General features: G+C 41.3%; 1 protein-coding gene across 5 annotated transcripts in view; it reads left to right on the top strand.

Annotated features, from left to right (window-relative positions):
• The first annotated feature begins 2,010 nt into the window (after positions 1–2,010).
• Positions 2,011–14,230, top strand: part of SYT14 (synaptotagmin 14) — a 101,642-nt gene continuing 89,422 nt past the window's right edge. For all 5 annotated transcript variants that reach the window (XR_008449286.1, XM_054063441.1, XM_054063442.1 and 2 more), the window contains exon 1: positions 2,011–2,100. Coding sequence is in view for 4 of the 5 variants with exons in the window: in XM_054063441.1 (XP_053919416.1) it covers positions 2,088–2,100 (13 nt within the window). In the remaining variant the exon portion in view is untranslated. The remainder of the gene's footprint in view (positions 2,101–14,230) is intronic.

Genomic DNA, 14,230 nt, shown 5'->3' with positions numbered 1-14,230 from the left:
CAAATTGTACAGATGTCAGTCCTGAAACACTTTCTAGGAACGAATAGAAAATCATCAGAGTATCTGAGGTAAATGTCACTGCTAGTATGGAGAAATATATTTGCCATTAAGCTCTGTTGACATTTTCTCTTTTAAGAGCCTTTTGTCGGTTGCTTCTCATGTGGATAAACGTCATACAGGCCTTGTGTTTTCCAAGATGGCCATTTTCCTTCAGGCTGACTCCGCTTTTACACTCTTGAGTTTTAAGTTGCTTTTCCTACCTGAGGTGAAGAATGAAATTGAGAAAACACATTGATTTTTCCATATGACAAAACATTTCTGAAGGCTGCTAGGCTCAAGGAGATTAATGTTTTCAGGATTTGAACAGTAACTTAATATTTGGCAGAAAGAATATATTGGTACCACAGATATCCCTCCAGACAATCTGTTGAACTTCTTCCTACATTTGGCCAGACCATGCATGTCTGAAAAACTTGTTTGCGTGTACTAAGGTCTTCTGTTTCCTTACAGCTCCAAATGCCAGCAAGACTTTCCTACACAGCAAGAGAGTTTCATGGGCTACTGAGGACCTGAGGGGTGGAAAGGAGGAGTCAATGAAGGGCGTAGCCAGAGGCAAGTGCCTGTCAGAGCCCAGCTTCAATGAGACAATGACCTGCCCACACCCTCGAAAACCCCTGTGTGAAGGGCTGCAGATCCATTAAACCCTTCTCAGTTCTTTCAATCCCTTTTAGCATTAGGCTCACCTCAAGTATTTACTGTAAATTTGAAAGTGTCAATTTCCTCTGAAGAAGCACGGTGTCCTTCTGAATGAGGCGCCCTTACAGGATGTTGCAGTTAGAAATGGAAGCCAACAAACTGGTGATTTACTGTATCTTTATTCCCCAGAGGATCCCAATTTGTTCTCAGATGTTATCTGTCTACCAAGTCAGTCAGAGGTACTATGAGAGGAAAAAGAGTCTGTGATCATGCAGCACCGTGTTGCATTGCACGATCTGTGCTGTGGAGCAAGATGAGACTGCACAGGCAATGTTGATTCTGACATATCCTCTCTTTCAGCTGCTTTATTTAGCAAACGCATGACCTTTTCCAGCATTTTACAGGGCTGTACTTGCACTCAGTGTTGTTGCACCTGTGAGCACAGGAAAGCTCCACACACTTGACTGCAAGTGCTGGGTGTTCTGGAGATCATAGAATCATAGAATATTTTTGTTTGGAAGGAACCTTGAAGACCATCTAGTTCCAACTCCCCTGCCATGGACAGGGACATCCCACTAGATCAGAGTGCCCAAGGCCCCATCCAGCCTGGCCTTGAACGCCTCCAAGGATGGGGCATGCACTACTTCCTTGGGCAACCCGTGCCAGTGCCTCACTGCTCTCATGATGAAGAAATTCTTCCTTATGTCTAGTCTAAATCTGCTCCTCGCCAGTTTATACACATTGCCCCTAGTCCTATCACTACAAGCCTTTGTGAACAGTCCCTCCCCAGCTTTCCTGTAGCCCCTTCAGATACTGGAAGGTCACTATAAGGTCTCTGAGCCTTCTCTTCTCCAGGCTGAACAACCCCAACTCTCTCAACTCCTCGTATGGGAGGTGCTCCAGCCCTCTGATCATCATAGAACGGTTTGGGTCGGAAGGGACCTTAAAGATCATCTACTTCCAACCCCTCTGCCACAGGCAGGGACGTTGGATCTCAGGCTGTTTGTGGACCGCTAGTCTGAAACTAGCGTTGCCCTGGCTTCGTTTGTCGTTCCAACTACCAGCCCTGGCTAGAAGCCCCACGAAACGGGACCATGGACAGCGACGGGCTCTGCCCTATGACGAGCATCACCATTCCCCCCTCTCCCTCCACCTAAACCCCGGGAGGTGCCTGGGACATCCCACCGCCGCCCTCCTCCAACTCTGGGGACAAGGAGCGGTTCGGGGGGCTCGGGTCTGGAGGGAGGGATGGATGGAGGAGGGCGGAGTCCCGCTCCCCGCCCCGCCCTCCCCGCCGCCCCCGCGCCGCTCCCGTCTCGCAGCCGCGGCGCCCGGCAGCGCCTGCCCTTCTCCTGCGTGCGCTCCGCCCGGCACGGCCCGCCCCGGGGATCATGGCGATTGATGGTAAGTAGGCCAATAACGGGCTCCCCTCGCCCCGAATCGCTCCCCCTCCCCACCTCCCCCCGCAGCCCACCTCTCCTCCCCCAGGGCACGGGGGAGGCGGGCGGCTCCCACCGCGGCGTGGGGTGGGGGCGCATCGAGCCGGGCGGCATCTCCGCCCGCCGTGCCCGCTCGGGTGGGCGCCTCCTCGTCTCTTCTCCTTCTACCGCTCTCCCCGCTTCCCTCTCCCCTCTCCCCCTTCTCTCTCCCTCCCCCTCCCTCTCTCCCTTTCCCTTCATCTCTCTCTTCCTCCCTCTCCCCTCCCTCTCCTTTCCCCCGTCTCCCTATCCCCCTCTCCCCGCTTCCCTTTCTCCTTCATCCCTCTTCCTCCCTCTCTTCTTTCCCCTCCCTCTCCTCTCCCCTCATCCCCGCTCCTCTCTCCCTCTCCTCTTTCCTCATCCATCCCCTCCTCTCCTCTTCCTCCTCTCCCTATTTCCTTCTCCCCGCCCTTCCCTGCTCCCCTCTCTCTCCCCCCTCTTCCCTTCTCCCCTCTATCCCCACTCCCTCTCCCCTCTCCCCTCCTAGCCCAGCGGCGGGGGCTGGAGTTTAGGGGCTGTTCCTTTCCCCGGGGGAGCCGTGAGCGTCGCTGCTCCCTCCTCGGTGCCTGGGAGCCGGGCAGGGGTACATAATCCCCGGCACGGTTGGCAGGCATCCTTCCTCTCCCTCCTCCTCCTCCACCGATGCCGGGCTCCGTGAAGGCAGCCTGGGGAGGACGAAGCCATCGTCTCCGTGCTGCGAGCAGCCCTCGCTCGGGGTGGGGAGGACAACCCGGCTGTGCCTGTGCAGCCTTCTCCATCCTCTCCGGAGAGACTTGGCCAACTGCTTTAAAAGTAATCGTCCCTCCTGGCCCTGAAAACCTCCGGGAACCGATTCCCCAGGCGAGGGAAGCTCCCTGCTCTCCTCGCTGCTGAGAGCTAACAGGCTGTCTGGGAGCTTGTGTCCGCAGATCTTTCTAGTCATCACCTAACAACAACAACAACAGAGGAGTGAGGTGTGCTAGACACTTGTTGGGTTTGTTTTGGAGATGATCATCTCAAAAGGCAGGGCTTCTGAACTTTATTTTGAAACATTTCCCCTTCGTTCTGAGGGTAATTTTACACATGTTTAAAAAAACTTGGAAAAAAAAATAAACCCCAGAACTTTCTTTCTGACAAAAGCAAGTATGCTGCTTCCTAGACCGGATCTGCTGCTTCCTTGACTATCATGTTTCTTTCTGACAGCATCTGTTGTTATAACTTAAAGAATCTAGGAAAACAGTTGTGGAGGGAAAACCAAGCGGTGATGGTTTGTTTGGTATGTGGGATGCTCCTATGCTGTCAATTTCCGTGACTTAGTAATTCAGGCCTCTGTAAGGAGAGCTTGCACTGCGCAAGCAAAGCTTGGTGTTCACCCTGCCTTGGAAGCTGTGCACACCAGGAGTCTTAAGTTGGCCAGCTCTAAGCTGGCCAGGTTCTTTTCTGCTGAGAAGCCCTCTTAATATTATCAAGAAGATAGCAAAAAAATTCTGCTGGGTATGGACTTTTTACGTAACGCAAGCTCAGAAAAAACAGTTTTGCTGTCCCTCAAAAACTGTTTCTGTTTTCGTTTTATGCTGTGATATCCCAGAAATCTGTGGGAATGTTAGATCTGAAAATATTCACAAAAAGTGAAGTTCACATTTAATAATTTCATAGGACTTAGGGTATTACATCTTAGAAGATGAAGCAAATACTTACGAGTGAATTAAGCAATCTAGCCTTTGAAAAGAATGCACACTTCTCATTAGGGCCAGACTTCAGAATAGCCCAACTGTCTTGTAAACACATGAAATCGACTTAAGTTCTTGAGAAAATTTGGTGCATAGAGAGGCAGGATAAAAAAAATACAACCATGATAGTGATCTGCTAGATTTAGATTTAGTGCTCTTCCTGAAGACAGTCAATACAAATGTATTTTTCCACTGTAGTCTGTAGCAGACATGCGGCATTCTCTTTGTTTTCGACTGGGTAGCTGATTGCTGTAGATTTGTTAGTAGACATTACAATTTGTTTTTCTCATCTTTGTGTTCTCACCCTTCTGTTCATGCAGTGATGCCTTGCTTGGACTGTGCTGTACAGCAATACTATTTCCTGGCCAGCAGTGTTATTAAAAATATGAGTGTGATTTGGGTGAATACTAACTCTTGAAGTCAGGATCAAACCATAGGTCTTCTAGTCTAAAGTGTCAAAATAACCAGTTTATGTTGTGTTCAAGTAAATTTGTAAGTGTATTTAATTAAGTAAACAGAGAAAATACTTTGCTCAGTTTTAAAAACCCTGTGGTTATCCAGATTTTTTTTTATTTTTTAATTTTTTTTTTTGGTCAAGGCATTGGAAATAAGCAAGATTGAAAACTTCTGTTTGAAGAATAAGTATAGAATAGTTCAAAACTCCTTCAGAGCAGGAAATGTGCAGTTGTATGTGAAGAGTGCACAAAATTGAAAGAGCTCAAATTAAAATAGGATTTGTTATCTACCAGATATTAAGTGCTTTTGGTTGTTCTTAAAAATCTGTAAGTACTGTTTCCAGTGTCACTTTGTCAGAAGACCAGTTTATGTTGATTTTAACACTAACCCCCACAGTTTTTTTATAAGCGAAGCTTTTTGTATCAAATGTTATAGAGAAGTAAGGAGCCACTGGTCATGACCAGTGACTATTGTTATTTTGTTCAGTGACAATGCTGTGTTACTTTTTTGCATTATGATCACTGATGGACTTTTAAAAGAGAAGTATTCTTCATGCGATCAAGTTCAAAGCCCAAATTTAGTGATTGCAGAATTTACATCTTCTCCTTTAGAAAGTTAATGTCGCATTGAAACATGTTCTTTTTTATTTCTTTAGGAAGACATCAGGTACATAGTTTTGCAGAGGTCAGGCAGTCTCAGATTTGTGAGGAAACAGCAGAGGCCAACCCTGTTGGAAAAGTTTTGGCTCAAATGAGATTAAAGAATTGCATTTACTGTTCTTACGTCTTTGTATTTCTTCTCCAAAACAAAAGTAGTTTTAGTATTAAGTAGGAGCTCTATTTTAAGTTGCAAATTTAATCATTGCATTATATTTCCATTTTTCATAGGGAAAGGTTAGATTAATCTAATATGGAGAGTATCAAAACAGGGAGGATGGCAAATACGGTAGAAAGTAAGGCCAAAGTGAAAGCAGTAGTAAGACCAGAATGGTAGGCAGTCTGAGATTAAGGTACTCTCACCTGCAGCTGCCCAGGCCTCGGGTCTTGTGGTAGTTTGCTGGGACTGTGAAGTGAGAGAGTTGAGGAGTCACATCTGAGAATCCTTCAGCATTGCTGTGGTAATATTCCACTTGGCAGTTTTAATTTGATTTCTTTATGCTGCTTTTCCTCTTTTGAGCAGTACCAAAACTTTGGCACCTACCTTAAAAGTTCTATTGAGTTGAAGTCTGGGTGAGGAGCTAGCAATGGAAATCTGTTGTGGTTTAACTGGGGGCAGGAGGGCAGTGAATGAGTGGCTTTCTGGTGCTTGGTTGCTGGCTGGGGTCAAACCATGACAAGATCACATTAAAGTTGTGTGGAGAAGGGAATAGAAATTTGAAGCTTGCAGTGGGATGCTTTGTAACCTAAGGCAGAATTACCTATCTTGTGTATGTTCATGCGTCTGCTTTAAACAGGGTTTTTAGGTGGCACTTGAATGCGCTGTAACGTGATATAGTCTATACAGAAGCATATGTTTCTCATGGAGGGGAATACATTTACGAGATGAACCCTTTCAGACTGAGTTAATTCCCTTTTAATTTAAACTCTTTACTGTGGTTTCTATTGGGAAGAGTGTAGTGTTAAGAACTGAGAAGTAGTATTGAAGAGAATAATGAGCTGTACAGGACAAAGATATCTTGTAGGGAAGAATGAATTACGGGGTGGTGCTGTCATCTAATAAGTTATTGCTAGAGTAATGAGACTGATGAATGTGGCTTCTCATAATTTTTCCCTGTGATCCTACCAATGTAACACTTGCACTTCCTCATGTAGTATGCCAAGGTCCTCTTTGTGTATCTAGGCTTGTAAATACTTCTGATTTAGTCCCTGCATCTCCTGAGTGTCTCAAAAGTGTCCTGAACACTTTGATGGTTCTGACAAGGTTGTCCTTCCCTCTCTTTCCTCATGGCCAGCTGTTCAGTTGGGAACAGGCAGCTGGAGCTGTGTGTGCTGGCAAAGGATTTGTTGGCTGCTTGTGTGTCCCTCTTCAGTGGGGTAGTGTTTGTGTTGTATTTGGCTGCTGATTGAGGAAACATTAACCATGAAAAATATTAAGTTCTTAAAACTTTTTGTCAATTTTGGCTTAAATTAGCTAGTGAATTAGTAAGCAGTAGAAGGATGGGGCAGGAAAACTAACTGTTTAATTATATAAACCTCATTTATTTGAGACACAAAGACAAGAATTACTAAGTGAACGTACTTTTTGTTTATGGATTTAAGAAGAGAGGATTTAGAAGGCTGCTTCGTATAAGTTATCTGATAACTATGCCTACCTGCAAATTTCTGGAATCCAGAAAGGAAAACAGAAGAGCAACAAGCTGTGTACAGTTCTTCGGTAGTAGTACCATATATGTGGCTCATTGATTGAATCTGGCCTAGGGAACAGTTTTACCTTGACTTCCAAGTTACCTGGGACATAGAGGTGTCACTGTGGCATGTACTAAAGGGTATAAGATGACACAGAGTTCCTCAAGCTAGCGCTGACCTGGATTGATAATAGTGCCTCTGAATCCTCATTGGTGTAGCCAGGACAGAGATTAAAGCATCAAACAGCATTAAATAAAACCTAAACATAAGAAACTGTGTTTTGTACGTACGCCCACTTTTAAATGCATTTGTTAAATGTGGGGTGGATCAAATGTGAGGGTATCGGATTTGATCAGCCACACAGAATCTCTTTAATGCTGTTTGATGCTTATTCACTGTCTGCTGTGGGAAATATTCAGTGAGTGTTATTAATTTTTTATAGTCATTGTAAGGATTATTCCCTGCATTATCTGCTGATGACAGTAAAAACTTATGCCATATACAATATTACTATTTTCCTGGTTGGATTTGTGTTTCTCCATCATCACTGTAGCATTATGGATCTGGTGAAATAAAGCAAGCTGTTGGGTCCTTGTCACCTTTTAGGTAATAGCGGCTACCTTTTTAAAAAAAAATTAAGCTCTAAGGCTGTACAGACTTCTTTTTGACAAGCTCACCATGGGCTGAGATGGAACTATCATACTTGATATAAGAACAGCTGATGCGTTCAGAGTGAAATTCTTATTGAGTTCTGTTTGCTTTTAATGCTTAGCACTTTTGCAAATTAGAACTCTTGGCATTCAAGAGGGGCACAGAGGAAAGCAAACATACAGTCACTACCCGATTAAAAAGGTTGGCTTATATTACTGCCCATCAAAATACAGGGGATCTGTAAGAGAGGGAAGAGGCTTGCTGTCTTCTTCACTGATTTAACCATTAGGTCATATTTTCTTCTCACCTTGTTCTCAGCCTGATTCATGTAGACTTCTTCCAGCTTTTGTAATGAATGATGAAAGGGATCCACAGCTGATACTCTCTGGCTTTTTCCTGACTGCTGTCAGGTTTTGAACTGCATGAGGCAAAGGTCCTGTGTTGCATATGAAACTAAATGTGCCCCTGGGGACTGAAGTGGATTTCAAGTCAACTTTTAATCTTTGTGCTTTCTACAAAAGAGCCTACAGGAAAGCTGAGGAGGGGCTCTTTATCACGGAGTGCAGTGTTAGGATGAGGGGCAACGATTTTAAGCTAAAAGAGGAGGGATTTAGATTAGATATTGTGAAGAAATTTTTTTACTGTGAGGGTCCTGAGGCACTGGAACAAGTTGCCCAGGGAAGCTGTGGATGCCCCATCCCAGGAGGTGTTGAAGGCCAGGTTGGATGGGGGTTTAAGCAGCTTGATCTGGTGGAAGCTGACTAGAGGGTTGGAACCGGAAGATCTTTAAGGTCCCTTCCAATCCAAACCATTCTAAGATAATGTTTGAATATTTAACTCTTGGAGGTAGGAGGTGTTTTCTGATTTCTGTGTAAGTCTGTCTCTAGAGTGACATGCAAAAGTTTGGCAGGGTTTTGAAATTTAATTGCAAGACAGCAAATTAGTGCTGAGTTTATGAACTAAAGGGCATGTTCTGCAGTGGAACATGTTCTTTGATGTGAAAAGTGTTAGGTTTGGTATGATTGACATGCACCTTACAGGTATTTTTGTTTTGCAGTCTGAAATAAGCTGTTTTCCTATTAACTGGAATCTTTTGAAATACAGTCTTCATAGTAATTTCCCTTTGTATCACAAACTTACTGTTTTATCTGAAATATGATAAATCCAGTTACTGATATTGTTTTTGTGAGAATAATTTCCTCACAATGTCTTTGAGTGACCGAAATTATTAAAATGTACAATTTTTAAATAAATTATCCACACAAGTCCTTAAGTCATTAATCATTTAAAAATATTTCTCAGCATATTTTTTGTTTTGAAACTTTGCTCTAGAAGGGTGTTTCACTGGTGTTAACTAAAAACTATAGGAATTAGCTAAAGGTCATAGTAATTTTTTATCCCTTCTTGGCTATACATTTTTGTTGTTGACTTCTTCCTTTTTATTTCCAGAACATTTTTGATAGAAGTGCACATTTCTTGGCAATGTATATTTAATCTTCTTGTCATTTGCGATGAAGTAACAATTCTTGTAACTGCTGGTTCTCTTTCTGCTCTTATTTAAGCTGTATCCACAGGTTTTGTATCAGATTAGAATAATTTATACTCAGCGTTTCTGTTGCTAGTTACATTTACTATATCTCATTAGTTACACTTATTAGACTTATCTGAAGTATTTGACTAAGAACAAGGTAAAAAAAAGTTCCAATCTTTTTTTTTGCTGCTAATTATATTTCAGTTGTCAGAAGAGTGGGGAGAGAGAAAAGTGTCTTGTCATCCTGAGTAGAAAGGAAGCTAAGATAATATTATTTTCATGATGGAGAAGGTCCCTGGGAACCTCTATACTTTTATGACAGCTTAGAAAATCTGTGCTATCTGCATTTCTTCTTGGTTTCTGTAAGCCAATGGAGATGCTTCCATTGGTGTGGTTATGATCAGATGAAAAATTTGATTGAGGAACAGAAATGGCTATGATGTTCTTGATTAATTGTCATTGATTGCTAATTCATTGATCAGTGTCATTGGTTCTGTTGATTACAAATATAATCAAAATGTAAATATTTTCCATGAGAAAAAGAGTTTTAATGTTTGTCACTGTTTTTAAGATTGCGTAATAACAAACAAAATATTCTTAACTTAAGCCAGGACAGGTAGATGACCTTGTCCTTAGGCTAAGAAATTAATAGATAGTAAGCATTTTAAATGGTCATAGCAGAGGAATCAGCCTTTACAGCTGGAGTTTGTATTATAAAACTAGAGTGCCGATTTCTGACTTTTACTCTTGAAAACTTCTGGTCTTGAACATATTTGCTGCTAATTTAATCAGGTACTTATTTCTCTTATTTCTGGGTTAGACAGTTAAGAATTGTTCTTTATTCATCTGCTTATATCCACCGTCTGTTGTATCTTTTTTCCAGGCTCAAGAGTCTTAGTCTGTTAAATCACTCCTCATGTGGAAAGTGTTTCTGGTTTAACCATTTTTATTGAGTTTTTTTCCGCCTTTCTCTGTGATCTCTGTGGTTCTATTTTATCTTTTGAGGTGGTGGGGCAGAGAGGAGACCAAAACTGCACAAAATATACAAGGTGTGGACATGTAATAAGTACATAAAAAGGCAAATTTGATTTTATTTGTTTTTTCACCTTGATGTCTCTTTCCTAATAAATGCAGACATTCAGCTTTAAACATGTCATTTTTTACATATGCAATATTGTTTGGAGACTGAAAATGTAATGAGCACAAAAAGAATGCAGAGGTGATTTTACACCATGGGTGAGGATGGGTTAATGAACACATCAAGCCTTTTCAGGAAAAATGCCATCCCGATGCCAGCTGTATAGCTGTGCTTTTTTGAAAGTCTCTTCAGCTTTGTTTACTTTCCTTTGCAGTTAGCTGTCTGTTCATCCAAAACCAGATTCTTCCTTAAAAATCAGTTCATGATATGAGACTATTTTTCAAGGATTGGATTTGTGGATATATGTAAGCGTGAATACTTTAATTATAGCTGTCTTTTAATTCTGAATTTATGGTATGTTATATGAAGCAGCTTAGAATAAGAACGGGTTCCCTAAGTATCTTATATTCATAGTGAAGACAGAACGTCCACATGCTTCAGACACTTTAACATTAACAGTGTGGTAGGCTTTTTCACTTGTATCCCATTTTATGTTTCTATTTTATGCCTTTGCTGCACAGCACGGTTGTTTTCTTCTTGTTTGATAATCCTGCATGCTCGAGGCAGGTGGCCGTCCTTACCTGGGATCTGTAGATTGACTATGACTGTCTGATGTGGGGTCACAGAGCAGGAGTGAAGGAGCTGTGCTGAAATGCATGTACCTTGCCATTGCTGTGCATGAGCAGTACTGTTCCTCCTCTGGAATTTGACAAGGTGGGATCTCAAGGACTGCAGTGAACGCTGTGCCCCTCACCCTGTTTGTGCTACTCTCTGTGTGGTATTGTTGTTCTGCACTGGAGTTTCATGGATTTGTCAAGGGAAAAATAATTGTCTCATGTTGAATAAAATGTTAGGTAAATGTTTGTTGAATGTAGTCCAAACTTATGAAAATGCTAATTAAAAGACAATCCTCAGCAGGAAAATAATTTATCCTTTAAGAAGTATGTCTCAAGTTATAACTGATGACAAAGACTTCTGTCATATGATCTCATGTTCTGCTGCAGCTACTAACACGGATTTGTTGCTGAACTGAAGAGTAATGTATTTTATTCGCACCACAGTATTGATGCTGGAGCTGAGACTGCATGACAAGTTTGTTGGAGGGATGGAACACACCCTCGCTGAGTTTGTGGGTGGTGCCAGCTAGGGGAGCAGCTAATATAGTGGAGCGCAAGGCTACTATATGACAGGTGCTCAGGAAGTTGAAAGAATGGGCTGAAGGGAACCGTATGAACTTCAGCCGAGACAAATAAAAAGTCTAAGCCCATGGTGCACCGCAAGCTCAGAACAGACTGACCAGGAGAAACTCTACACAAAAGAACCTGAGGATCCTGGTGAGGTAGACTGGTGGACCAGTCATGTGCCTCTGACGCAATGTAGACTGACCCTGCGTCCAGCTGTGTTAAGCCGGTGTGAGAGAGACTGACAGACTGGAGAGAGTCCAGCAGAGTGCTGCTAAGCTCCTGGGGAACTGGAGTACATGGCACATGAGGAGAGTCTTTGAAAATATGTTTGTGAAGTCTGGGTATACCTGAAGGGGACTCTTACTGCAGCCTTTTGCTATTTAAGGGGGGTCTAAGAAATAGACATGGGTTCTTCAGGTGCACGGTGAAAGCAGCTTGGGCAATGGGTGTGAAGTACATCAAGAGGAATCCTGATAACTATGGGAGAAAGTATCTCGTGGGATATGTGAAGTATGTGAGAAACGAGGAAGCAGAAGGGATAACAAAGAAATAAGGTGTACATCTCTAGCTGCAATCCTTGTCTTTATGTAGCCGTGGGAACTCTAGCTGTGGAATTTTACTGGGGTAGCTGTTAACGAGGCGGATTAGGGTATACAAGTCTTGTACTTTCACTCAATAAATGATTTCGTTTGCACCATGAACTGAGTCCAGGCCCTTAATCACCGCAGATAGCTATAAGGAGGAAAACTTCACAATGAGAGGGTGACACTTTCCCCGCCTTCTCCTTGGAAACGGTAGTGCCTGGAGAGGTCATGGAATCTCAGACCTTGCAGAACTTGGTTGGTTGAGGCCCAGAGGAGCCTCCCTTAAAGGTGGTCCTGCTCTGAAGTCTCTTAGAGCACCAGAGGTTGTTCCCAGCCTAGATCACTCTATGATAACGCTTGTGTTCGATTTCCTAGCTAATTATTTTCAGCACCTAGCAGTGGAATTTCAGCTGAAGTCCGAGCATAGTAGAACTTTGAATTTTGAATTGTACTAGTTTTAGAAAGACATAAAATTTTACAATTTTATCAATACAAAACGCAGGTGGTGCTTTATATTCTTTGATGTACAACTTTTCATCTTTTTAGTGTGATAGTCACCTTGGCAAATAGAGACTTGGTATACAAAACATCTGTCTTGTATAGAGAAAATTAAACTTCATCAGGTGTTTTACCTGCCTCTAAACCATCTGGCCATTCTGGTTGTGCTAATTATTTGAATGATTAAGATTTTAGGGGTATGAAATGTTTCTTCTTGGTCAAGCAAATTCAAATGTTTTGTTGAATGTGCAGTTCTAAAATTACATCATCTTTCATTATTTTTCATTTTATTTCCATTGTCTGAAATTATGAAAAGCTTTGTGTCCCCAGGTGGGTTTTCTGTGTTCTCAGATTACATAGTGGACAAAGTATTATGTAGTTTTATATGCAAATTAATTTAAAACTTTAAGCTGTTAAATAGGATATAATGTTCATAGTCAACATGAGAAAAATTATTAATTTGTATCTAAATCAAATTTTATTTAGCTATAAAATATTGTGACCTGCCACTATATTAAAATGAGTTACTATAAAGTAACATTTAAAGACTGTAAAATTCAAGAGGATCATAATGCTGAACCTCTGGGGTTTGTGGGCTGACACAAAACCAGTCTTTTCAGACTGAAATGCTAAATTAGCAGTTGACATCTTGCTGTCATGCGAAACATTTGCATATTTTCAGTTTGGTTTCTTTCAGTGAGTAGGTTATGCGAAGCTGAGGGACTTCTTAGGAGTTGGAAAGACAGAAAAACTCAAGTTCATTTGTTAATCTGTGAGTAAAAGGAAGGTGTCGATAGCATATTAGTTCCACAGTCTTGAAGAGCTCCAGGGAAAAGAAGAATCTGCCCAAGTCACTTGAGGATAATATTTCACGTGTTTGGTAAATTGGTTAATTCAAAATATAAAAATGCTTTCTTCAACTAGGTCACTTGATGTATTTTTATTTATGTTGTTTTCCTTCAAAAAACAGTTTGGAAAAAGAGTGGTAGATTAATTACCTATTTAATAAGAAATAACATTCAGCATTTTGTAACAAAATAAAAAGAAAAATCCTGAATGAATGCCTGTTAAATTATATGGATTTATTATGTGGCCTTGTGGTCAATAAAACTAACATGAGGATTATTGGAAAGGTTTCATTTAGTGCAACGCCATCATATTTTAGGATCTACATTTTTGAAAAAAAGATCTTTCTTTAGAAAACAACAGGTAACTGCAACATCCAATCCTAAAATCAGTATTTTATGATGATTTTTCAAGCTGGTCAATTTCACTGAGGGCAGTATACAATTAAAATATAATGCTGCTCACTGTTTTAGTCATTTCTAGGTGAATATTTTTAACTGTCTAGCATCTGTAATGAAAAATTCTTTACTTTTTTTCAGTAATTTCTGTTCTTTCTTCACTGCTGAACTTAAGTCTATGAGGGGAAGAAAATCTGAAGAGAAGAGTTTCGGTCACTCTTTTAGGTACTCTTTTGTAGTCTGAAGATGATTGCAAAGACTTTAGAGAACATTGTAATCTCCCAATGTTTGCTTTTTTTAAAAAAAAGGCCTTGTGGTCCTTAAGCCAGATTTTTTTAAAGCTAGTTTTTGTTATGTTTTCTTTCCAAAATGTTTTCTGAATGAAAGTTATATTGGCCAGCTTCTAGAATGCACTGAAAAGAGGGAGTTGTTATATTGTTATTGTAACGGTCATTAGTTTTGTAATTGTTACAACTATACAAAACTCATGGGATCATCAGACTCACTGATACTGGATTTCCCATTCAAGAGTGTCTTTGAGGCTTGTGTTTCATTTTACTGAATATGAAAAAAAAGTATGTTGACATAAAATGAGGATTCCTTTTATCTTCATACCTCACAGACATTTAATTTTATTTTAGAAGCTATGTCTTACCACATTTTTGGGGTCCATTTTATCCTTTATTTCCTCTGGAATATGCACTTCCTATGGTTAT

The sequence above is a fragment of the Cuculus canorus genome, chromosome 3 (genome assembly GCF_017976375.1).
Source record: "Cuculus canorus isolate bCucCan1 chromosome 3, bCucCan1.pri, whole genome shotgun sequence".
In the NCBI taxonomy this organism is placed as follows: domain Eukaryota; kingdom Metazoa; phylum Chordata; class Aves; order Cuculiformes; family Cuculidae; genus Cuculus; species Cuculus canorus.
The sequence above is the reverse complement of the archived record's forward strand: the minus strand, read 5'-3'. Positions and strand labels throughout refer to the sequence as shown.